At 48.6% G+C, this 24,479-nt stretch overlaps 2 protein-coding genes across 2 annotated transcripts in view; one reads left to right on the forward strand and one right to left on the reverse strand.

Moving 5' to 3' along the window:
* LOC310709079 (tigger transposable element-derived protein 1-like) overlaps positions 1-24,479 on the forward strand; it is an 877,074-nt gene that overhangs the window by 710,296 nt on the left and 142,299 nt on the right. The gene's annotated exons all lie outside the window — the stretch shown is intronic.
* Positions 819-23,559, reverse strand: MYL9 (myosin light chain 9). The gene is made up of 4 exons (XM_083508307.1): positions 22,840-23,559; positions 7,393-7,600; positions 2,889-3,050; positions 819-2,269 (listed from the first exon to the last, which is right to left on the reverse strand). The coding sequence occupies exons 2-4, from the start codon at positions 7,574-7,576 to the stop codon at positions 2,097-2,099; spliced, it is 519 nt and encodes a 172-aa protein (XP_083364433.1). The 5' UTR covers positions 7,577-7,600; positions 22,840-23,559; the 3' UTR covers positions 819-2,096.

Here is a 24,479-nt window from a genome sequence, read left to right on the forward strand (position 1 = left end):
ATACCAGTCACTTACTCTCACCCCTGTAAGAGTCAAGGTACATTGCATAAGGAGGTGGGTTCAAGGATGTAACAGATAGAACCTTTGCTGCAGTTCACGCTGCTAGCAGGAATTCCATAATCCTTTTCTGTTATGAATGCCTAGTGGGTGCGTAAGCCTCTGCTGGCATTCACAATAAGGAGGACTGGGTTAACAAGCTTTTTTTGCCAATATTCTAGCTCCAACGAGAGCCAATCAATAGGCAGAGCTGAGAGCGCCATGAGGCCCTTCGACCTTTGCTCTAATGCAAAATATGTTTAAAAGTTTAGTTATTGACCTAACTGTTGTAGATGGCTTTCTGCTTTTCACAGAAAATGTTAGACTTACCTCCTGATCCTAAAGACATTGACCATGATTAAAGAAAGCTGGGTGTACCATCAAAGCCAATGGTGTTTAAGTGTTTGGTGGTTCACTGTGGCCTGCAGTTCTGTGCACACTTACCTGAGCACTATTGAATTCAAATGTGATTGCCTCCTGAATATGCATATATAGGTTTGAGGTTTTAGTCCTACTAATTTCAGCAAATTAGTAGGTGTGAGTGTTTGCATAGTCTGAGTTTCCTTGAGTTAGTTGATCATGCAAATTTGTGCACAACCACTCAATAATATTGGCTTCTCGTTTTAGGCTATATTCAGTTCAGGCATGTAAATTGAAGGCTGCATGAAAGGCTAAAAGAAGTTCTTGTTCCATTCTTTAGATATAATAAGTGTATATAATTAATACATCTGTTTTCAAACACATCCAATAGAGAAGAAAACCAAATAATGAGCCAGAACATATTCGTATTATACTCTTTATAGGCAATTTCCTTTCCCCCCTTCAGTTTCAAAATCTTTGGTCTGATTGTCAACAAACAACTGTACAGGCTACATCCTTATTTTATGGACTGGGAAGTTAGCCAGGATGGGTTATAGATGGTCTTCTGCTATATTCAAAAAATTATACTTTTTCATAAAGGAAGGGACTAACGATAGCAAGTTCTTCCAAAATCAAGGTAGATGTAGAGTGGATAGGTGAGCTTTTAATTTTTGTGCTCTGCTCTTCCTGCTCAACTTTTTCAGGTAGTTGGCAAGAAATCACAAAATGCTGGATTTGAGACCAAAGAGAGGATGACTTGGTGAAGCAGTCATTTTAATTTTAACCAGTGCCACAACCCAATAGGCAACGCAAATTTGGGATGAAATGGAAAACAAAGGGAAAGTCAAGTGAATCTCTGTTCCACAGGTGTGGGGTGTGTGGAATGTGCTCTGCCAATCTTCAAATGAAAAGGTGTTAGTTGTGCACAAAGTATCACAAGGGCAAAACGGACCAAGCCATCTAAATCAGGATAGACAACAACCCCAAGGCTGGATTGATTCCCAGTGGGTTTTGAATGGGTGCAACATAGCCAGCGAGGAAGGCTGATATGGTCTAGCATAATAAAGTTCAATTTAGAATCTGGAAGAGCTGGGTTCAAGTCTCACCTCTGTAGGTACTGTGTGCGGCTCTGGGTTCATGTCTGCCTGAGCTGGGAATAACAGTGTCTTACACCACAGAGTTGTGGTGGTAGATGGGAAGTCACTCTGCAAGTTTAAAGTGCTGTATAAATGATAAATAGTGGTAATAATAGAAGCATCAGTTTTCTAGGTAAAGACTCAAAGGGCAATTTAATCAGGCCTCCTTAACTTATATTAGATCCAGTGTTGGGTGGGTTCCCCCCCCAAACAGATGTGCTGAACATGGCCAGACAGGTAGCTGCATCTTCAGAGTCCCTTCTACCTTCCTCTTCAAAAATGTTTCCAATTAGACTCCTTTGAAAAGACAAATTTCACAAGTACCTTACTCAGTGAGACCTCCAAATTGAGAAGTCGCTTCATAAAGGATCAACACTGGAGTGTGGGGGTGCGCGGGTGTACATGCAAAAATCTTATTCTTTATTTAGAAGTAGGGCTAATTCTGTTGAAATATTTCAGGGTTAGCCCACTCTGACACTTGACCATGGCAGCAGGGAATCTTTGAGGAAGAGTAAGGGGAATGGGACTTAAACAGGGGCAACTGCATATCGGAATCTCTTAGTTTTAATCATCTTTGTCTTTGGCTCCATGCTTCAGGATACGGGTGAACTCCACATAGTTGAAGTTGCCTTTCTTGTCAATGGGGGCCTCTCGATACATCTCATCCACTTCTTCGTCTGTGAACCGGTCACCCATGGTGGTGAGCAGTTCCCGCAGGTGGTCTTCATGAATGAAACCTGTATGAATGGCGGAGACGATTGGGTAGGGGTGGAGAACCAAATGTGAGATTAGTGGAAGGTCACTTCTGAGGTGGCCCTCTAAGATAAATAATGTTTTGGCTTTGGCTGCTACTGAGTGTTTCTCAAGGGTTTGTGGGCCTATATCCCACTGGGCACACAAATTTTATTTGAAATAAAATAATCCACACCAGGCCATAGCTATTTCCTGCCTAATATTTAGGGTTTATTTTATTTTATTCATTTCCAAGCAAAGGGAGGTCAGTAAGCTTCTATCTCATGACAGTCTCCCTTCCAATAAGCATACCTCCTCACTTACTAAGGACTGAATCACTATTGTTATTTTGCTGGCAACAACAGTGTACATAGTGCTTCACCGAGTAGTACAATCCAAAGGCACAGATCTCAGCCTCCGGGAGCTTAGAGTCTGAACTGATTGTGGAGGAGGCAAGTGGGCAGAATGAAAGAAGGGAAAGCCAGCTGTATCCTTCCTTGGCCTCAGATATGTGTGAAGATTTCTGCTGACACACAGCAGCATGTTTGTTTGGCTCTAACTACTGCCACAACCTATCTTAGAATATCCAGTTTGCAATGGAGAGGTGGTCTGCATGGAACATACCTGTGGCTTCCTCATCAAAGCAAGCAAAAGCATTGCGGATGACGTCTTCCGGATCAGTTCCATTCAGCTTCTCTCCAAACATGGTGAGGAACATGGTGAAGTTGATGGGCCCAGGTGCCTCACTCATCATGCCTTCCAGGTACTCATCCGTAGGATTCTTCCCTGAAAGGTACAAGTCAGATGAGAGATTAGTCCACGTTTGAAAGGCCCTGGCCCAGCAGAGCAATTCAAGCTCACTGCTTGAGCCCCACAAGATGCCTTCTCTGTCTGTGACCGGAGAAGAGAAAAATTGAGGGATTGGAACTGGATTCACCTAGCAAAGCAGCAGCAGCAACAACAACAACGAGGAGGAGGAGAATGTAAATATATTGGAATCCTCCATCCTTGCACTTGTCTCTTCAAGATTCATTCTCGTTCTGGCTGTAGCACAACAATGCTTTTTGGTAAGCATTTGTCTTTACACCAGGGATGGGGAACCACTTGCCACCCAGATGTTGTTGGACTGCTATTTCCCTCAGGCCCAGGGGTCAGGGATGATAGGAGTTGCAGTCCAACAAAATCTGGAGTTCCTCATCCCTGCCCTAACAGTGCAATCCTAGTCAAAATAAAAAAATTCCTTTCAGTAGCACCTTAAAGACCAACTAAGTTAGTTCTTGGTATGAGCTTTCGTGTGCATGCACACTTCTTCAGATACACTGAAACAGAAGTTGCCAGACCCTTCTATATAGTGAGAAGGTGGGGAGGGGTATTACTCAGAAGGGTGGTGGGAATGGGAGATTGGCAGATAGCTGAGATGAGCCTGTTGACGACTCTTAACGACTGTAATAGGTCTTACAGGAAAAGGCAAGGGGTGAGAAGGTGAGAAATGGCTTAGTCATGTATAATGAGATAAGAATCCAATGTCTTTGTTCAGACCAGGTCTCTCCATGGTTTTAAGTTTGGTAATGAGTTGCAATTCAGCAGCTTCTCTTTCCAGTCTATCCTAGTCATGTCTATTCAAAAGTATGTTCCACTGAGTTCAATGGGACTTGCTGTTAGGTAAGTGGGCATAGGATTGCAACCTCAGTTTGTACTCATTTACAAGATGTGGATGATAGAAGGAATCCTAACGATGGGAAGTGACCAAAAGTGTTAACAGTATGCTCAGTCCAGGTCAGTTGCCTTGGCTATATCCTAGCAGTGTGAAGTTTGCTCCTTCTCTGCAAGGGATTCGTAACAGAAACCTGAATATAAACATTTCTTAGTAGCCTAACTAAACCAGGGCAATAAAACGCCCCTGTGACCTTATCCTCAAAGGTGAAAGGGCCCTTTGCTCACAAAGAAGACAAGTTTCCTAGGAGCTTCCCTGGAAATGGCCTATAAAACCAGGTCCTGGGGTTATGGCTTAGTTAGGAGACAAGCATGATGAGTCAAAATGCAAGGTAGCAAATCAGGAACGGCTGTCTGAAAAGGGAAAAATACCCTGGGAGGAGGGAAATACTGCCAAGTCAGGATGACTTAGTACTCCTGAATTGCTCATCAGTCTCTACATTAAACCAAGATGTACTTTTATCTACCTAAGTGCCCTCTAGTGGTCATCTGTACAAATACAATGCTTTTAAAAACGACTACTTCCTGATTCCTCTCCATGCATTCAGGTGTTCTCTCAACCATTTCATTTCCTTGATTTATAGTCTCCACAACCTCTCTACTCAGGATGAATTTACTGGCCTTGAAATGAGCTTGACAATGGTTCAGTGAGTGTCCAGAATGCAGGCTGGGCTGGCCTTTGTGATCTGGATATTCATAGAGGACCCTTTCATCCCACAACTGTCACCACACTGAGACTGAGTCTGCCTGGGGTGACTACAAGCCCGTCTGCCAGAAGCTGAATCTGTTCTTGTTTGTCCCAAAATCCACAATTTGGACAATCCCTTCTTTAGGACCAACCAGAAAGTCACAAAATAGTGACCATCATTTTGACTTCTTCCTAATTCTTTCACAGGCTGGGTTATGCAAAGCAGGGGTTAAAGAGGAAAACAAAATGAATAAACAACATGGCACCCATAAGATCGCAACTAGACTCAGGCTGTGTACATACTATACATTTAAAGCACATCCCCATCCCACAAAAAGACAGTTTAAGCCTCATACGGCAACAGTTTCCAGCAGCCTTAGCAAACTATTGTTCCCGTGATTCTTTGAGGAAAAGTCATATATTTTAAATGTGCTTTAAATGGATGGTGTGCTTACAACCTTAATTTGAATATGGATTGGATTGGATTGGATTAGTGTCTGCTAAATGCTGGTGGCCTCAAGTTGTACCTAGGATTCTGGGACGAAGAAGCAATGGCTGACCCCTATTTTGCAAAACACGAAGTCCACCAGTTACCCAGAACTGTCTGAAGCCTTGAGCAAGAGGGATGAGGGTCCTGTGGTTCCCCAAATGTTGCTAGGCTGCAGCTCCCATCATCTCTCACCCTTGGCCATTTGAGCAAGTTTTCGCTTTGCAGAGTTGGTCAAGGGCTTCAGGCTTCCGAGTGACATTTGAGATCAGCCCTGCCCTGCCTGATTTAGCAACTGACCTGGGTTTCTGGGGCAGGGGGAGTTTCTGGGAATAAGAAGCTAGGCCTGGCCATCAGACTTCTTTCGGCTTGTTAAAATGAACACCAAGTTCTCCCATCCCATGTTGTTTCAATCACTGGATCACTGCTTCTTGTGGGATCAGATTTCATAGTTTAACTATGTGCGAAGAACTTTCTTTTGTCGATGCTGAATAATCCAACATTCCCTCATATTCCATGGCTTATTGCAAGCAGGGGTGTTCTTTGATCTTTCAAATTTCAGCAGCACCCTGTGTGAGGCCAAAATTTGGTGCCCCCCCCAACCTCTCACCTTCCTTTCTGTGTGTGCATTACATCACAGTTGCAATGCCCTGCAGCGCCCCCCTCAGCCCAGTGCCCAGTGTGGGTGAACCGGTCACGCTGCCCTAAATCTGCCTCTGCTGCAAAACTCCCACCCTACCTCCTGATTCACTGCGTAACAGCCATGGCTCCTTCTCTCTCTCTTACTCTCCCTCTCTCCCACACACAATGGAGGAGGTGGTGAAGCAATTCCCAGAGGGATTGTCTATCAGTGCTGGCCATTGGTGAAAGGCAGTAGGTGGAGCCACAGCCAATAACCAACAGAGCCAAGTACTTCTAGTTTTGTCCCCATCCTCTGCCCTGTTAATCAGGGGCAGACTTTGGTCTTTCGAATTTCAGCTACACCCTGTGCGAGCCCCAAATTTGGTGCGTGCCCCCGTCTCTCACCTTCCATTCTGCTCATTTCACTATGTCAGTGTTATGTACTGAGTTGAATAGTATCCAAAATGCAGCAGTCTGATTGGTCCTAGAACAATAGGATCCAAAATGCAGCAGTCTGATTGGTCCTAGAACAATAGGATTCAGAATGCAGCAGTCTGATTGGTCCTAGAACAATGCAGCAGTATGATTGGTCCGCCGGAGCCACCCAATCCAGCTCCAGGTGGAAGTGAATCCGCAACCTGATTGACCTACAGGAGAATCCTGGAATTAGCCAATCACATGTGGCCCATTGTGTAAATAATGTATATAAAGCAGATATTGTGGGGGAACTTTCATTCCTCGCTACTATGAGCTTAATAAAGAGCATGAAATCCACACTCGACTCCGAGTATATTTCAGTCATAGTCATGACGCCCTGTTGGCTCCTCCTAGGCTCAGCGCCCAGTGGAGTAGAACTGGTTGCGCTGCGCTAAATCCGTCTCTGTGTTATGTTCCACAAGAGCACGTAAAATGACAGGCAGTGCCTGGAATGGATGAAAGTAAGAAGGCAAGCAAGTGCAGGCTATCTGGGGGTAGAATGGAGTTGGTAGGAAAGTGCCTGACTCACCCCAATGGACCTTCTTCTACTGTGATCCAGAGAGCAAGAATGGGTCTAAGGTGCCTGTAGGGCAACATGTGATTAAAGAAGGAGCCACGGGATCCTCATTGCTAATGTAAAGGTATTGGCACCATCATTACAAGATGAGGACCCAGCATCTCTAGTTGCTTTGAGCTGAGATGGCCAGAAGGCAGATGAAGATCTTTGGTAGATGTCTGGCTGCTTTGCAGTAGCTTGGCAAAGGTTTCTGACACCCGGTTGTTTTAGCAACAGCAACAGTAAAACCACTTCCCCCAATTCAATTCAATTTAAATGTAGGCTTAATAAAACAAGCAAACTAACTAACTATTTAACCAGCCTGGTCAATGGTTGGGAATCATGGGAGCTGTAGTGCAGCGACCTCTGGAGAGACAGAGGGTCCCCATCCCTGCCTTAAGACTATCTACTAAGTTCTTGACCGAGGTGAGATTGGCAGGGGGTTGGACTCGATGGCCCTTGTGGTCTCTTCCAACTCTATGATTCTATGAAAGGGAGGGCTTTCTGGTTCACAGCTCACACTCATAGCCCCAGAGCCACGCCAGCTCACAATGAAATTGCATTTGACTCAATGCTGCTTTGTTACCGAGAGATGCCAGCATGTCATGCAGATCTTCCTTGTCTATGAATCCGTCACGGTTTTGGTCAATCATATTGAAAGCCTCCTTGAACTCCTGGATCTGCGACTGGTCAAACATGGCGAAGACATTGGAAGTCGCACGCTGAGGGCGCTTCTTGGTAGTCTTCGCCTTGGCCCGTTTGCTCGACATCTTGCTGGAGTTTTTGGAGGGGGACTAGGAAAAACAAAACAGACTGTTTGCTTATAATACTTCTTCTTCTAGCCTTTTTAAATATACAAAGTTTACAGACGATGGATGACATAATACAAATTATGGTTGAATGTTCGCTAATTTACTACCAGATCATCCTACATTAAATTTGTATCTTCACTATTATATAGCACAAATATAGATAATATGTTCTTTAAAATACTATTACCTCATTTTAGAAATATTATATCATTTCTATCTTTTAAGTAAGTAATCAGATAATTACTTTTGATAGCAGTGAAAAGGCTTTCAATAATTCTAACACATTCTGAATAATTCTAACATGTTTCATGTACTAAATAAGGTAGATTGCCAATTCTCAAATCACTCACTTTTGTGCCTACTTTCCTTTAAACATTAATTTCATTATTTTAATAAACCATTTTCACTTCATTGGAATTATTGGAGCACACGTTTAGCAGCAATTCATATTTTAGCAGCAGTTAACAAACCCCTGACTAAATTCTGATGTTCTGGTCTTGCATCTTAAAAAAAATCCATGAAGAATTGTCAGTGGGTCCATTTGTACATCCAGTTATTTATTGTGTGCACTCAATAACATTATCCCCAAAGTGCCCATCGAAACCTTAGCCATGCGTATTAATGGCACCTGTCTCTTCCTCTGCTTGACTTTTCTGGTGGGTTTCTCTCTGGGGGAAAAACACTCTAATTTCTTGGCATGCAGAGGATAATAAGAATAAGAATAAGAATAAGAATAATTTATTCTTTATACTCCACCCATCTGGCTGGGCCTCCCCAGCCACTCTGGGCGGCTTCCAACAGAATATTAAAATACAATAATCTATTAAACATTAAAAGCTTCCCTAAACAAGGCTGCCTTCAGATGTCTTCTAAAAGTCTGGTAGTTGTTTTTCTCTTTGACATCTGGTGGGAGGGTGTTCCACAGGGAGGGCGCCACTACCGAAAAGGCCCTCTGCCTGGTTCCCTGTAACTTGGCTTTGTGCAGCGAGGGAACCGCCAGAAGGCCCTCGACACTGGACCTCAGTGTCCGGGTAGAACGATGGGGGTGGAGACGCCCCTTCAGATATACTGGACTAAGGCAGTTTAGCCCCAAGAGATGCCACCATTGTCCTGGCTGTGTAATAAGTGGTGGTGCTTCATCCCTGTTCCAATACACCACTCCTTCTGTATTGATGATAAAAGCCCTTTCCTCCTTTCCATCTGGTTGCCCTAATGTTTAATCATTTCACATTTTGGAGATGTTATCTGAAGGATTTAAGATCTGATGCCACAATACTTCCCCCTCCCCCTTCAGCAAATGCTGCATTCTGAACCTCCTGGCTAAAACAAACATCTTTAAATGGCGTCTTGAAGAGTTTTAGTAAACTTTTCAAATATTTGTATTGCGGATACCATCCAAGGCAAGCTGGGAATCCATCTCTGAGCTTCTGCAATAATAATAATAATAATAATAATAATAATAATAATAATAATAATAATTTATTTATTTATACCCCGCCCATCTGGCTGGGTTTCCCCAGCCACTCTGGGCGGCTCCCAAACAAATATTAAAAACACAACACAGCATCAAACAAAAAAAACTTCCCTAAACAGGGCTGCCTTTGGTGGGATGGGGAGGTTTGCATCATGATGACACATTTGAGACACAGTGGTGCCTCGCAAGACGAAAAGAATCCGTTCTAGCAGTTTTTTCGTCTTGCGAAGCAAGCCCATTGAAGGATTAGCGGATTAGCGCTATTAGCGGCTTTTAGCGGCTTATCTGCTGATCGGATCAGCTGATAAGCAGCTTAGAAAAAGGGGGGGAGGGAAAAAACCAGCAGGAACTCGCAAGACATTGTCGTCTTGCGAAGCAAGCCCATAGGAAATTCGTTTTGCGAAGCACCTCCAAAACGGAAAACTCTTTCGTCTAGCGAGTTTTCCGTCTTGCGAGGCATTCGTCTTGCGGGGCACCACTGCATTTGAAAGCAACAGAAAAAGCATGCCTGCACACAAACGGTGGCCCATTGCAATCACCAGCGTAAACTGTGTCTTGTAACAAACCTGTGAGGAAGACCACTTCCCATTCTTCAGACGGCTCACTGCACCAGAACTGGCCATTGCTAGAGTGGGGAGAGCTACCTTGTGCATGCATATACATTGTTCCCATCTAGCCTAATGCCTGAGAGTCACCCAGGAAATTCAACATATGCAGCTATAGGGGATAGTGAAAGCCTTTGCTGTTCAATATCTGCCTGATAATCAGCTGTTAAAGATACACAAACCCATATTTTTTTTGGGGGGGGAGGCAGACAAGGGAGAGAGAAATGGCAATGCTACCTGCTACTCATTTAGGTTCCAGTCCTAGTATACACCTTTACCTGGGATTATAAATCCCATTGAACTCAGTGGGACTTACTTCTAAGCAGATATGTAGAGCATTACACTCCTGGTGTCTGATTTCTTAGGGAGACAGAAGCAATACCTTCAGAAACTTGGGGCAATTTCCACCAAGAGATTCTTGCCTCTAAAGGACCAACCCTTAGCTAAATTGTCTTTCTTTGATTCTCTTTTCATAAGGACAGGCTTGCAAGTAAGATGCAGGCACTGGGCTTATTCCGGAATAAGCAGGAAATTATCTGTTCCCAGCAGATTCTTAGCATTCCATTCCCCACCCGCTCTGTCTAGCCAGGCAGAGTGTGGCATGTGGATCTGTGCTCTTTTCTACAGCTAGAGCTTGTTAATAAGGATTAGAGGCTCCCTCCCAGTTCATCAGAAGAAGAACGGGCAGGAATTTTAAAATATCTATATCTGTATTGTATATATGTATGTATGCCCATGTTTTACACACACACACACTTTAGACCTCACAGGAACATAGGTAGACCACTTACCAAGGCAGACCACTGGCAACATTTAACTCAGTATTGTCCACACTGACTTGCAATGGCTATCCATGGTTTCAGGCAGGTAACATTCCTAACCTTAGCTGAAGCTACAGGGATTGAACCTTCTGTGTGCAAAGGATGTGCTCTGCCACTAGCTGCAGCCTTTCTCCACTCAGGGCTTGGACTAGCTTAATCCAGTCCTGAGATAGCTCAACTGGTAGAGCATGAGCCTCTTAATCCCAGGGTTGTGGGTTCACGTCCCACATTGGGCAAACGATTCCTGAATTGCAGGGGGTTGGACTAGATAATCCTCGTGATCCCTTCCAACTCTGCAATTCTATAATTCTCAAGAAGGACTGGTTCATTTTGCTGCTTGAAGGGCAAGATGGCACCCCCAGTCCACATGCAGACTGGACCAGCATCTTATATAAGTACTGGCAGGAAGCCAGTTAAGGGCAGTGGGTGCAGGCCAGGGGGTTTCGGCCAGGGGGTTCAGGAGAAACAGCCAGGAGACTACTGCCTCCTTCCCCAAGCATTTGCTGGCTGAGGCAGCTGCCTCACTCTGCCTAATGGTAGGGCCAGCCCTGCTCTCAAACTTAGTGTCTGGAAGTCAGTGTCTGGAAGACATGACACAACAATTTCCTTCCCTCTCCAGAAACTGCCATGGCAAACTAAATTCAGGTCTGTGTTATGTAGTGTAGTTTCACCCTGGGCCAACAGGGGGATACTGTATATAGTTTTCACTCAGGTCTGTAGATAGTTTTCACTCAGGTCCGCGGCAGTTATTTTAGGCGGGAACTCTGGGCTGTTGTGGTTACAATGTTGACAGCCGGCTCCTATAAATACAGGCCGGCTGAGCTGTTCGCGTCAGTTCTATTCCAGCTTACCATAATAAAGAGCTACTTGAAGAAATCGCTGTGCCGGCTGCTATGTCAACCCACGACTTAACACTGGCGACGAAGGTGGGATTGATGGACATCAGAGCACAGCCAGATGCGGCCAGCCTCTGAACTGAGCTGAATCACAGAGCGAAATCACTGAGCGAAATCACTGGGCAGAACCAGTTCAGAGCTGACTGTTCTGACTAGAGCACTGTGTTCCATCCATCGCCCTTCACGCCGGCATCGGAATCATGGCTTCACTTGTGCCTCTACCGCCGTTTGCGCCAGCCTCTGAATCATGGGACTCCTACCTCGCTCGGTTCGACTGCTACCTCCAAGCCAACGAGCTGACAGCAGTATCAAAGGATCGGAAGCGGGGCCTATTCCTCAGCCTCTGTGGGCCTGAGGTGTTTGAGACGGCCCGAGCGTTGGTTGCGCCTGAAGCAGTCCAGGCAACACCATGGGACACGATCCAAGAGAAGCTCCGCAACCACTACGCACCAAAGCCGTCCAAGATTGCTGCCCGCCATGCGTTCTACCACTGGAACCAGGCAGAGGGGGAGTCAATCAACAACTACACCACCGCCCTGCGACAGGCTGCAATGCACTGTGAGTTCCGAGACTTAGACGATGCCCTGATGGATCGAATCGTCTGCGGGGTCCGGGACATCCATCTGCAACGGCGCCTCCTAGCCAAGCCAGACCTCACGCTACAGAAAGCCATTGAGGAGGCTGTGGCCTCAGAAGCTGCTGAACGCTCCGCCCAGGAGATCCGCAAGTCCAGCAGCCCGCGTCTTGCTAGGGAGCCAGTTCCGGTGCATCATGAAGAGGCCAGCAGTGAGGAGGCATCCTCCAGTGAAGACGATGACGTGCACCAGACAAAGCGGGAGCGCAGGAAGTTCCAACAGAAGTCCAAGGGCCAACCGGAATGTGCTGGCTGCGGTGGCAACCATTCCCGTGCCAAGTGTCGATTCAGAGACGCCATCTGTAGGAAGTGTTCCAGAAGGGGCCACATCGCTAAGGTCTGCCGATCGGCTCCGTCTGACACCCCCCTTCATCAACTCGCAAGTCCAAGTCTTCACTCCAGTCTGCCAAGGAAAGTTGTTTCGCTCTCACCAACTGCCGCTGCCCGTCTGGAACCACGATTGGCCAAACCGACTCGCCTACGCGACGCAAGCTGAACGTCACGGTGCTCATTGAAGGAGCTCCATGTGACATGGAGATCGACACCGGGTCTGCCCTGTCCATCGTGTCATGGAGCACCATCAAAAGACTGGTACCCAGAGTGTCCAAAGGGCAACTCGACTCTCACCGCGTACACCTGAGAGACTACCAGGGAAACGACATTCCCGTGGTAGGCGTTGGCCGGTTCCGGATCGCCTTCAATGATTTTTCGGGCCTGCTCCGGTTGGTGGTGGTCGAAGGTCAGCGGCCAAGCCTCCTAGGGCTAGACTGGTTTGATGCCCTCGGCCTGGAAGTCACCGGCATCAACTGCATCTCTAACGCAGAGACTGAGGGTCTGGTCAAAGACTTTGCCGAGGTTTTTGACGGCACCTTGGGCCAATATACTGGTACGCCCATCTCCTTTAGCCTTGATCCACAAGTCGCCCCCATCAAGCTAAAGCCACGCCGGGTTCCCTTTGCTCTCAAGGCTAAGGTGGACGAACAACTGGACAAACTGATCGCCCAAGGAGTTTTGGAGCCGGTTGACCACGCAAAGTGGGAAACCCCCATCGTCACGCCTGTCAAGCCAGATGGGTCGGTGAGAATCTGCGCTGACTACAAGTGCACGATCAACAAGGCACTTCAGCAGCACGCTTATCCGGTTCCTGTTGTCCAACACCTGCTGCATTCCCTGGGTGAGGGTAAGGTCTTCGCTAAGCTGGACCTTGCCCAAGCCTATCAACAACTGCCAGTCGATGATGCCACTGCTGAAGCCCAGACGATCGTCACCCACCGGGGGGCATTCCGTTGCCGCCGGTTGCAGTTCGGGGTGAGTGTGGCTCCTGGCATCTTCCAAAGCCTTATGGAGCGTCTCCTGCAAGGGCTTCCGGGCGTGGTACCATATTTTGATGACGTCATGGTGTCTGCAGACTCACACCAGCAGCTGTTCGAGCGCCTCCGTGCCGTGCTGACCAGGTTCCAGGAGGCCGGGCTCAAGGTAAAGAGGGAGAAGTGCCAGATCGCCGTTCCACAGGTAGAGTTCCTGGGCTATCTTATCGATGCCTCCGGTCTTCATCCAACCACATCCAAGATCCGCGCTATCCAGCAGGCCCCCACCCCAAAGAACAAAACGGAGTTGCAGGCATTCCTGGGGCTGCTGAACTTTTATAACATGTTCCTGCCCCACAAAGCTACAGTGGCTGAGCCTCTTCACCGACTCCTTAGCACTAAGACACCTTGGGCCTGGGGTCATCGGGAGACGGCGGCCTTCAACGCGGTCAAGGCTCTCCTTTCTTCAGACAGTGTGCTGGTACAGTACAGTGAATCCAGGCCGCTGGTCCTTGCCTGCGACGCCTCACCTTTTGGCATCGGTGCTGTCCTTAGTCACCGTTTTCCAGATGGAAGAGAAGCACCGCTCGCCTACTTTTCCAGGACACTATCTCCGACGGAACGGAATTACAGCCAGCTCGACAAGGAGGCATTGGCACTTGTGGCTGGAGTGAAGAGGTTCCATGAATACCTCTATGGCAGGACTTTTGACCTCATCACTGACCACAAGCCACTCCTGGGCCTCCTCGCCGGTGATCGTCCAACTCCACCGGTCCTCTCACCACGCATGCTGCGATGGACTGTTTTCCTGGCTGCCTACCACTACCGGCTCATCCATCGCCCGGGGAAATCGATGGGCCATGCCGACGCCCTCAGCCGTTGCCCTCTTCCAGCATTTGTGGAAGACCCGGCTCCAGCTTCATCGCTCCTTCTGATTGAGGATCTTCCGGCAGCGCCTGTATCGGCTGCCACTGTGGCCTCCGCATCTGCCCAGGATCGCACCATCAGCCGGGTGCTCAACTGGGTGTGGAGGGGGTGGCCACAAGGGCCTTTTGCATCGGAGTTCCAGCCCTTCGCAACCAGACAACATGAACTCTCAGCTCATCGCGGCTGCCTGCTGTGGGGAGACCGCGTCGTGATTCCCCAGGGACTCTGTCAGCGCGTCCTGGAGGCTCTGCACGTTGGCCACCCGGGAATTGTCAAAATGAAGGCGTTGGCTCGGTGTTACGTCTGGTGGCCTAATATGGATGATGCCATCACTGCCTGGGTGTCCGCCTGTCAAGCGTGCCAGGAGTCGAGGCCTGCACCACCGGCAGCTAAGGGACACACCTGGGAGACGCCAAAGACACCCTGGTCGAGGGTGCACATCGATCTGGCTGGCCCCTTTCACGGCCGGACCTTTATGGTAGTGGTAGACGCCTATTCCAAATGGCTGGAGGTCGCCCTGATGCCCTCCACCACTACCGAAGCTGTCATCCGGGTGCTGCGAGGCCTGTTTGCAACGCATGGGTGTCCTGATGTCCTTGTCTCTGACAACGGACCACAGTTCACGTCAGGCACGTTTGAGCGGTATCTTTTGGGACTGGGCATCCGCCATGCCCTAACGGCACCCTTTCATCCATCCAGCAACGGGCAAGCGGAAAGAATGGTGCGCTCGACAAAAGAGGCACTGGCGCGCCTGGACCGGGGAGACTGGCATGAGCGGGTCGCCGAATACTTGTTCGTGCAACACATCACTCCTCATGCGGCCACAGGGAGGAGTCCTGCTGAACTGCTTATGGGCCGCCGCCTCAGGTCACCGCTCGACCGGCTACACCCAGACTTTGCTGTGGCTGAACCCCCAGGCTGTGCCAACGCACCACGGTCATTTGTCCCAGGAAACCAGGTCTTTGCCCGGAACTATGTGGGGGACATCCCTTGGGTGCCAGCCACAGTAGTGGGAGTCACTGGACCTCGCTCGTACCAGGTGGCACTCGAAGACGGACGCTTGTGGCGACGGCACATAGACCAGCTTAGGCGCAGGGTTGGGGACTTGGACACTACCGAGGTGCCCCCAACTGCGCTTGCGGCTCCAGAAGAGACACGTACAGATGGCGAGGCCCCACCTACACCTCCCTCGCAAACTGCCAGCGTGGAGCCGAACCAAGCCGTTTCAGAACAGACTCAGACCACTCCACTTGCGGAGGCTCCACCCACAGCAGCGGATCCAGGGGAGTTGGTTCCAACGCCACCTAGGGTCGCACCACAGCCTCAGCGAGAACTGTGTGGCCCTCCGGACTTGGCTACCAGTCCCCGGCGGTCTGGCAGAGTTTCCAAGCGCCCAACTTATTTAAAGGACTATGTAGTTGGACAGGTATCACTGTTGGTCTAAGTATGGGAAATGTAACCGATATGCTTTTGTGCTTAATTGAACCATTACGCGTAGTGCTGTATATAAGGAAACCATTACGATTTTAACTAACGCCTTATCTCGGTGGGGAGGGGTGTTATGTAGTGTAGTTTCACCCTGGGCCAACAGGGGGATACTGTATATAGTTTTCACTCAGGTCTGTAGATAGTTTTCACTCAGGTCCGCGGCAGTTATTTTAGGCGGGAACTCTGGGCTGTTGTGGTTACAATGTTGACAGCCGGCTCCTATAAATACAGGCCGGCTGAGCTGTTCGCGTCAGTTCTATTCCAGCTTACCATAATAAAGAGCTACTTGAAGAAATCGCTGTGCCGGCTGCTATGTCAACCCACGACTTAACAGTCTGCTTATGTCCAGTTCCATGCTGCCAGAGAAGCTTAGGGGGTGTGTGTGTGTGTGTGTGTAAATCCCTTCCTGGTGGAAAGCGATGCGTGGTCAGAGTCTTAGTACAGGCCTGATGCTCCTTTCTAATGCAGTCCTTGATGGGAAACACACACTCTCTCTCTCTCTCTGTGTGTGTGTGTGTGTGTGTGTGTGTGTGTGTACCTGCTAAAGAGGTACACACATTCAAGGACTAAAAATGCCCAGCTCCTTGTTCTTCTCTAACTCCAGCGAATTAATTTTTTTTATAAAACAACAACAGCAGGCATTTAAGTAGGTGATAAGAGCATGCCCAGCAGTTACGCTGGGAGTGAGTGAGTTGTTGTTTAGCAATCCTGAGAAGGGTAGATGAAGGGAGAGAGGGAGAGCAGCCCTGCCCCCAGACAATGATTGCCGAGCTCAAAGGCTAGCTTGTTAGTGCAGGCTAGGAGAGGAGCTCTTTTCTGCCAGCCCCAGGAAGACAAGGGGGGCAAGATGATTAGTTCAAGGCTTCGATACACCTCCCACTACAAAGAGGATAAAAGCCTTTTTGTCCTCCTGCCTGGAGTGGGACTTTACCCAACATTACATTTGTCACCAGCTGCCTCCTTTCCATTAGCCGTATCACAGAGGAACTTGCAGGGAGCAGAAGCCAAGAGCCAATAAGCGATGCGAACCCTTCCTGCATTCCTTAGGGGCTGTGTTTGGGGGACCTGCCTTACTGCAGTCCCTCTTGAGAAGCAGGTTCCTCCTTCAGAAACACACTCCGGCAGAGGTTCCATAGGCACAAACAGGTGCCGTGGGGGCAGCTGTTCAGAGTGCATCTGGGATCGCGCGCAGACATCTTTCTCCCATCAGTAACAGAGGGAACTCAGGGTGCAACCAGATTGGGTGTCAGTTGTGGGATTGGTGGTCCCCCTCAGGCATGGAATTTTTAAAAAAATAATTGCAGCATCAAAATGCCACCCCATATTCTTCCCTCACACTTTTAATCTGGATTTCACCCATTCCAGGAAAAATCCATTTAAGTTGCCAACAACCAGTTTGCAACGTCTGAATGGTTCTTTTACAGTACAGTGGTACCTTGGGTTAAGTACTTAATTCGTTCGGGAGGTCCGTTCTTAACCTGAAACTGTTCTTAACCTGAAGCACCACTTTGGCTAATGGGGCCTCCTGCTGCTGCCACGCCGCCGGAGCACGATTTCTGTTCTCATCCTGAAGCAAAGTTCTTAACCCAAGGTACTATTTCTGGGTTGGCGGAGTCTGTAACCTGAAGCGTATGTAACCCGAGGTACCACTGTACTGTATTAAGCTTCTGTCTGGGAAGCACCCAGAAACACATTTTGTTTTTGTATCACTACCTTGATTTGTCTCCAGCTCTCCAGCATCCCTGGATATTTCCTACTGAGTCGCAGGTGACACAGATCCCAACCAGCAGGCTGGGGCCAATGGGAGCTATTGTCCAACCATATCCAGAGGCCTGCATGTTCCCCTATCTATCCTTGGATCAAAACGAGTTTGTGCTAAAGATGAGATTCTAATCAGGTCTCCACTAGCTCTCAATACTTTGTGTGCATAACGTTCAAAATAAAGTAAGACGTTTTCAAAAAATAAAATAAGACCTTTCATCAATACTCCATATAAGCAGGTATCTCAACTCAGCTTGACCTATTCTAAATGACCTGTTCTTGGCTACAGGACAAGTATTTTCTTCTGTCAAATGTAGAATATAAATGATACATCTCCCTGATTTAAAAAAACTGGCTGCATGAGAGCAGTGGCATAGCTAGCTGCTCGGGTGCCTGGAGCGGCGTGCGTGCCCTGCAGCCGGGGGCAGCACAAACTGCCCACTGGGGCGGAGTGAGCCAGGGCAGGGCGCACTGTGTGGAGCCTCTCCGCAGCCTCCCCCTCAGCTGTAGGGCGGCTGAGGCGGTGGGCAGACGCAAGCCCCGCTTTGCTTGAAAAAGCAGTGTGCAGCTTGCAGGCAGTCCACCCGCTGCCTCCCCAATCAGGAGAGACGTGTGGCTCAGGCCCGAGGCAGGCCCTGCAGTGTGACGCCCAGTGGCCCCCACCTCACCTAGCTATGCCTCTGGATTAGGCAGATTCATGGAGGAGAGGGCTGTCGAAGGCTACTAGCCATAAAGGCTCGGCTCTGCCTTCAAAGTTGGAGACAGCAATACTTCTGGTTTCTGGAAATCACTCGAAGGGAGAGTGTTCCTGCTGTGGTGTAGGAAGGGGTGTGTGGTGGGCGCAGGAGTTATTTTTTCAAAAACACATATTTTTGTCATTTTGTCATCCCCCTCAGTGATGACACCGGGGGCGGTACGCACCCACTGCACCCCCCTTCCTACACTACTGAGAGTGCTCATTTGCTTTTACCCATCGAGAAGACATGGACCAGCCTTGGCATGCAGTAGGGTGAATTTACAGACAATAGCTGAGGTGGAGGAGGGATAGATGAAGGCAGGATTTGGTGCCTGAATAGTGCACCAATGCTTTATTCTTTAAAAAAAAGAATAGTGACTGCAGCAGGGCAGGTGGCCCCATTAGGACTTGGCTTCAGGGAGTAAAATGTCCTGTGCTGGCACCCAAAAGAACTTGCATGGCCCTGGCGGTATCAGTGTACTGGGCTTCCCCCCCAGGTTAGATGCTGATTTTGCAGTGGTGTTGCAAGCCACTGTTTTGCTCTGCCTTTGTTGGACTGAAGTCATAGGCCTGGGATGTTAGGAATTTGACCTGTTCCTTTTGCAGCTGAGACAAAAATAAATCCACTGTGAGCTGAATTAAGGTAAAAGAATATTATTTTGCAGCAGGATTTTGGTATACCCACACCAGCAGGTGAAGAGCACCATGTGAGGTTGCAAACTCAAAATGGCACTGAATTGGCCATTCAGCTGCTACGGCCACTCTCTTCTCTTCCTTTCCTTTCCCTTCCCTTCCCTTGACCCATCTGTACACTTCACTCTATGGCAGAGCAGATTTTCTTCATGCAGGCAGTCCCAGCTTCAATCTCCAGCATCTCCAGGCTGCGAGAGAGCCCTGTCTGAAATCCCAGAGACCTGTGGCCGGTGTACACAACACTGGGCTGAATCAACCAATGGTGTCACTCAGCAAAAGGCAGTTTCCCACATTCCTGTTTTGGGGGTGACAGGGGAGGGATAGTGAACTTGTGGTGGGCAGCAGAGAGGTCTGCATGGGCTGCATATAGCCTGTGGGCTGTGAGCTGCCCTCCTGTGTCCTAGAGATTTGAACCTCCATCAGACATGCTTTTCACCACACTAGATATACACTGTACAGCAAAGTACATTACGAAGAGAGACTCTGCCTGTGTGGACAACCCTGTGTCGAGGACCTGTGCCATTCTTTATTGCAGCGCCCGTTATATATAGACCCAAGAGACCGATTTATAAAACCCTTGTTTACGAATGGAACACATCTGAATAGGGTGGAAAGGGTGAAATGGCTGCTGAGCGACACTTATAAGTAACTTTGTTACTTATAAAGTAGTACTCTATGCGCTGGCAACTAAGAAGATCAGAAGGAAGGAACTAGACAAAATAGTGATCAACTGCAAAGGGGATTCAGATATTTAATTTGGCACATCTTACCTGAGAATCTTCTGCTATTCTATTCTATTTAATGCAACAAATAATTTTAGTAGTCGTGACCGTGGTTTTATTGTATGTCTGTGCCCGATTATTTTTATTGTTATTGGTGTTTTTTTCCTTTCTCCTTCTGAATGATGCTATGGCCTATGGCTAGTGCAATAAAAAGTTTAACTGGAAATTGTTTAAAAACCTACTTCTGTGGAGTTAGGACACTTCATCCCCACCCCCTGGATATCCCATTGCACACCAGGCTATTATTATTATTATTGGTAACATCCCATGTTTGCTGTAAGCATTCATTCAGTAAATGCACCCTTCCCTGCTACCTGCCCAGATAAAGGACCCCAGACCATTAGGTCCAGTCGTGACTGACTCTGGGGTTGCGGTGCTCATCTTGCTTTATTGGCCGAGGGAGCCGGTGTACAGCTTCCGGGTCATGTGGCCAGCATGACTAAGCCGCTTCTGGCGAACCAGAGCAGCGCATGGAAACACTGTTTACATTCCCGCTGGAGCGGTACCTATTTATCTACTTGCACTTTGATGTGCTTTCGAACTGCTAGGTGGGCAGGAGCTGGGACCGAGGAACGGGAGCTCACCCCGTCTTGGGGATTCAAACTGCCAACCTTCTGATCAGCAAATCCTAGGCTCTGTGGTTTAACCCACAGCGCCACCCGCGTCCCTACCTGCCCAGATAGGAAGTGCCTTATTCTGAGACATACCATTGGTCCATCTAGCTCAATACTGACTCGCAGCAAGCCTGCAGGGTTTCAGACAAGGAGTCATAGAATCGTAGAGTTGGAAGAGACCCCAAGGGTCATCAAGCCCAACCCCCAGCAAGGCAGGAGTCTCTCCCACCCCTACCTGGAGATGCCAGGGATTGAACCTGGAACCTTGTGCATGCAGAGCAGATGTTCTGCCGCTGAACTATGGCCCTTCCCCTCTGATGATGGACAGAGAAAACCTCATAGTATGGCAGTGGTGTCTCATAATTCTTCAGATCAATGTCTTTCCTTGCTTTTTGTTTGGCCTGCAATGGGAGGATGGGGTAGAGGCCAGAAGAGAGCCATTTCATGTCTGCTCCAGACCCACAAAGCCAGCTGGGTGGACTGCACAGATCACTGTCAACAGAGCTCAGTTGCTTCCGGGGATCAGCCCTGGAACTGCTTTTCAGTGTTTCTCTCGACTTTTGAACATGCAAAGTAGTAATAAAAAGGGCCCTTCTGAGCATGTGCAGAGTGCATGAGTAAGCAGACACCCCTCACAGCCAGCTAAGATTCTACACTTAGGGGAGGACTAGTGATGAGGTCTTCCAGGGGTGTACCTGAGGATGCTTTTAAGGGTGCCCTCCGCTAGAAGATTATTTGTTTAATGTCAGGTATATCAGTTCAACGTGAAACACTGACTATGCTGATCGCTAGAACAAAGGAAGCCAGACCACTGGTCCATGAAACTCAGTACAGTGGTACCTCGGGTTAAGAACTTAATTCGTTCTGGAGGTCTGTTCTTAACCTGAAACTGGTTTTAACCTGAAGCACCACTTTAGCTAATGGGGCCTCCTGCTGCTGCCACGCTGCCGGAGCATGATTTCTGTTCTCATCCTGAAGCAAAGTTCTTAACCCGAAGTACTATTTCTGGGTTAGTTGAGTCTGTAACCTGAAGCGTCTGTAACCTGAAGCGTATGTAACCTGAGGTACCACTGTACTGACTGCTGACTTGCAGCAGAGCTACACTGACTGGTATTCCCAGCCCTGCACTGCAGCTGCCAGGAACTGAACCTGCAACCTTCTGCAGGCCAAGCAATTGCTCTGTCACTGACCTGTGAGGCTTCCTGCTGCTAGGCCGGATGACAGATTCTGGAGACGAGCAAATGGGTCGCTGTGCAACCCCAGTGAGCTTGACCCTCACAGTTGGCATTTCTTTCTCTGAAACACACTTTTCCTTGTTGGGGTACGGGGGGGCTGTCGCTTGCAGAGGATGGGGAGCTATGTTTTGGGTATGCTCTAACTCCGGATTTCTTGTATTGAGATGGTGAACAGATGGACTACAAGACATTGCCCTGCTCTCCTGCCCAGGGTGGGTGGTATGCTGGAAGTTAGGGGAACCTTTCAAAAAATCAAGAGATGGTCACATCACATCTCACAGCTTGGGCACTTCTTGGGTAAACTTCAACCGCCTTCCCAGACTTCTAGTTGTTTGGAGTTGAAAGAATTGTAGTCCGAAACATCAGGAGGGCTCTGCATTGGAGGACAACGCTGCTATGCTCAAGGCAAGGTGCTTAAGGAGTGGCAAAAGTGGATCCCACCCCACCACTAAGAGACAGTGAGGTTGTTGTTGTTTAGTCATTTAGTCATGTCCGACTCTTCGTGACCCCATGGACCAGAGCATGCCAGGCACTCCTGTCTTCCACTGCCTCCTGCAGTTTGGTCAAACTCAGGCTGGTAGCTTCAAGAACACTGTCCAAGCATCTCGTCCTCAGACAGTGAGGTGCAGTGGTTAAAGTGTTGAACCTGCGCTGTGGAAACTCAAGATCAAATCCCCGCTCAGCCATGATGCTCACTGTGTGGCTCGGGACCAGTTTCTCCTCCCGTCTCCTCTCTCTTTTCCAGCTTAACCTAACTGACTGGATTGTTGCAGTGGTGTAATGGAGGGGGAGGACTCTGTATGCTGCCTTGAACAATAAGGAAATCAAACTTCCTAAGTCTGGAGCACTGCTGATGCATTGGGCCACAGCTCCCATGGAAGTACGGCAAAAGGGCTGCTGGGAGTTGTAGTTCAAAACATCTCCAGGGGGGCACCAGCTTGGGGAAGGCTGAAATAAATAACCAGAAACCTTCTTTTCCTAGAGTCAGTATTTCTAATACACCTCATGCGTCTTGAAACCAGTAGGCAGTAAATTTCCAGGAGAGGCCAGCTAGTTTCTTACAGCGAAAAACAACAGGGACTAGTTACTTTTGCCGCAGCAAAGACAACAGGGACTAGTTACTTCGGATTAATGAGCGGCTGGGTCATATGCAGCAAGTTATCCCGCATTTTCGCCCCTACCCTGGTCTTGAGCACCCACCAGCCCCGTCCTCACGGAACAAAGGGGAATCTAAGGAAGGGCGCTTACCTGTCACACAGAAACTTGTCCCAAGCCGGCAGAGAAAAGCGCTTCCCCCCGCAGAGAAGATGCGACTTCTAGCTGTGTTGTTTTCAATCGCCCTGGTCTGGAAAGAGCGGGATCGGGCGGACGAGGCGGCCAATGGAGCCGAGACTTTCCCCAAACGGTTCCCTCCCACCCCAAAGGATTTGGCCATACAAGGCGAAAGAATGCCGAGCTGTGCGGGTGGCAGCAGCCCAGCCGGGGGACGCGGGGCTGGGGACGGAGGGAAGAGGACGGCAAGCGAGGATTCTGCCTTATATAGATGAAATGATGTCCGGGCTGGGGAGGAGGGGGCCGGGAGAAGGAACAGAGGCTTCGCGGTGCCGGGAGCAGCCGATGGAGAGGATGGAGACGCAGCTTCCTTTATAAGGCTGCAAGCGACGCCAAGGACGCCCTTCTGTGCTGGTTGGGCGCAGGAGTTTAAACAACGCTATTAAAGAAACTTTTAAAAGCCAGAAACTTCCTGGGTGCAGGGATCATTGGCATTTTTTCCTTTCCCCAACGCACAGCTTTTGCCTGCGCAGAATTCCAGCATTCCTGCTTTTTCCTCGTACGAAATAAAAGCATAGACACAGGAAAATCTCCCCCACCCCGACTTTTCTTTTAATTTTGAGAGATGTTTCCTCTTCCACTCTATCCCTCCCTCTGCAGTTAAAGCAAACACCAGTCTCGGCCCCGACCCCTTGTGGCGCAGGCTGGTATCGCAGCCGCGGTGACCTGGGGCTGCCTCCGCCCAGTCGAGGGACGCTGAACTTTTATTTTATTTTTTTGGTTGGGGGGATTCACTTGCTAATCAACCATGCAGGAGCTCCGAAGAGGAGAATTGTATGACGCTGATGTTTTGCAGCACGCTTCTTGTTGCGGTATTTCCATCCATTCGGTACTTTAATTTTGAAATTAGAGGCTGCCTTGTTGTTGTTGTTTAGTCATTTAGTCATGTCCCACTCTTCGTGACCCCATGGACCACGCCAGGCACTCCTGTCTTCCCCTGCCTCCTGCAGTTTGGTCAAACTCATGCTGGTAGTTCGAGAACACCATCCAACCATCTCGTCCTCTGTCGTCCCCTTCTCCTTGTGCCCTCCATCTTTCCCAACATCAGGGTCTTCTCCAGGAAGTCTTCTCTTCTCATGAGGTGGCCAAAGTATTGGAGCCTCAGCTTCAGGATCTGTCCTTCCAGTGGGCACTCAGGGCTGATTTCCTTCAGAATAGAGAGGTTTGATCTTCTTGCAGTCCATGGGACTCTCAAGAGTCTCCTCCAGCACCATAATTCAAAACCATCAATTCTTCGGCGATCAGCCTTCTTTATGGTCCAGCTCTCATTTCCATACATCACTACTGGGAAAACCATAGCTTTAACTATACGGACCTTTGTTGGCAAGGTGATGTCTCTGCTTTTTAAGATGCTGTCTAGGTTAGAGACTGCCTTACCTTCCATTAAGAATTAGATTAAGAAGTCCCCTCTGGAGCAAGTTCAAGGTCCATCTAGCGCAGCATCCTGTTCTCACAGGGGCTGACAAGATGAGTGCAACATCGCTCTTCTTGCTTGTGATTTTCAGCAACTAAAATTCAAGAGCCATGACGCCTTCAGTACTGGAGGTGGAACCTGA

This window comes from Podarcis liolepis, assembly GCF_965112155.1.
Source record: "Podarcis liolepis genome assembly, chromosome: 6".
NCBI classification, from domain to species: Eukaryota; Metazoa; Chordata; class Lepidosauria; order Squamata; family Lacertidae; genus Podarcis; species Podarcis liolepis.

Bases quoted from the DNA above. Each gene is read 5' to 3' on its own strand.
- MYL9 (XM_083508307.1), bottom strand. From the start codon at position 7,576: ATGTCGAGCAAACGGGCCAAGGCGAAGACTACCAAGAAGCGCCCTCAG. The intron at 3,051-7,392 runs GTAACAAAGCAG...TGTACCTTTCAG, and splicing joins TGACATGCTGGCATCTCTCG to GGAAGAATCCTACGGATGAG. The intron at 2,270-2,888 runs GTATGTTCCATG...CCATTCATACAG, and splicing joins CTTTGATGAGGAAGCCACAG to GTTTCATTCATGAAGACCAC.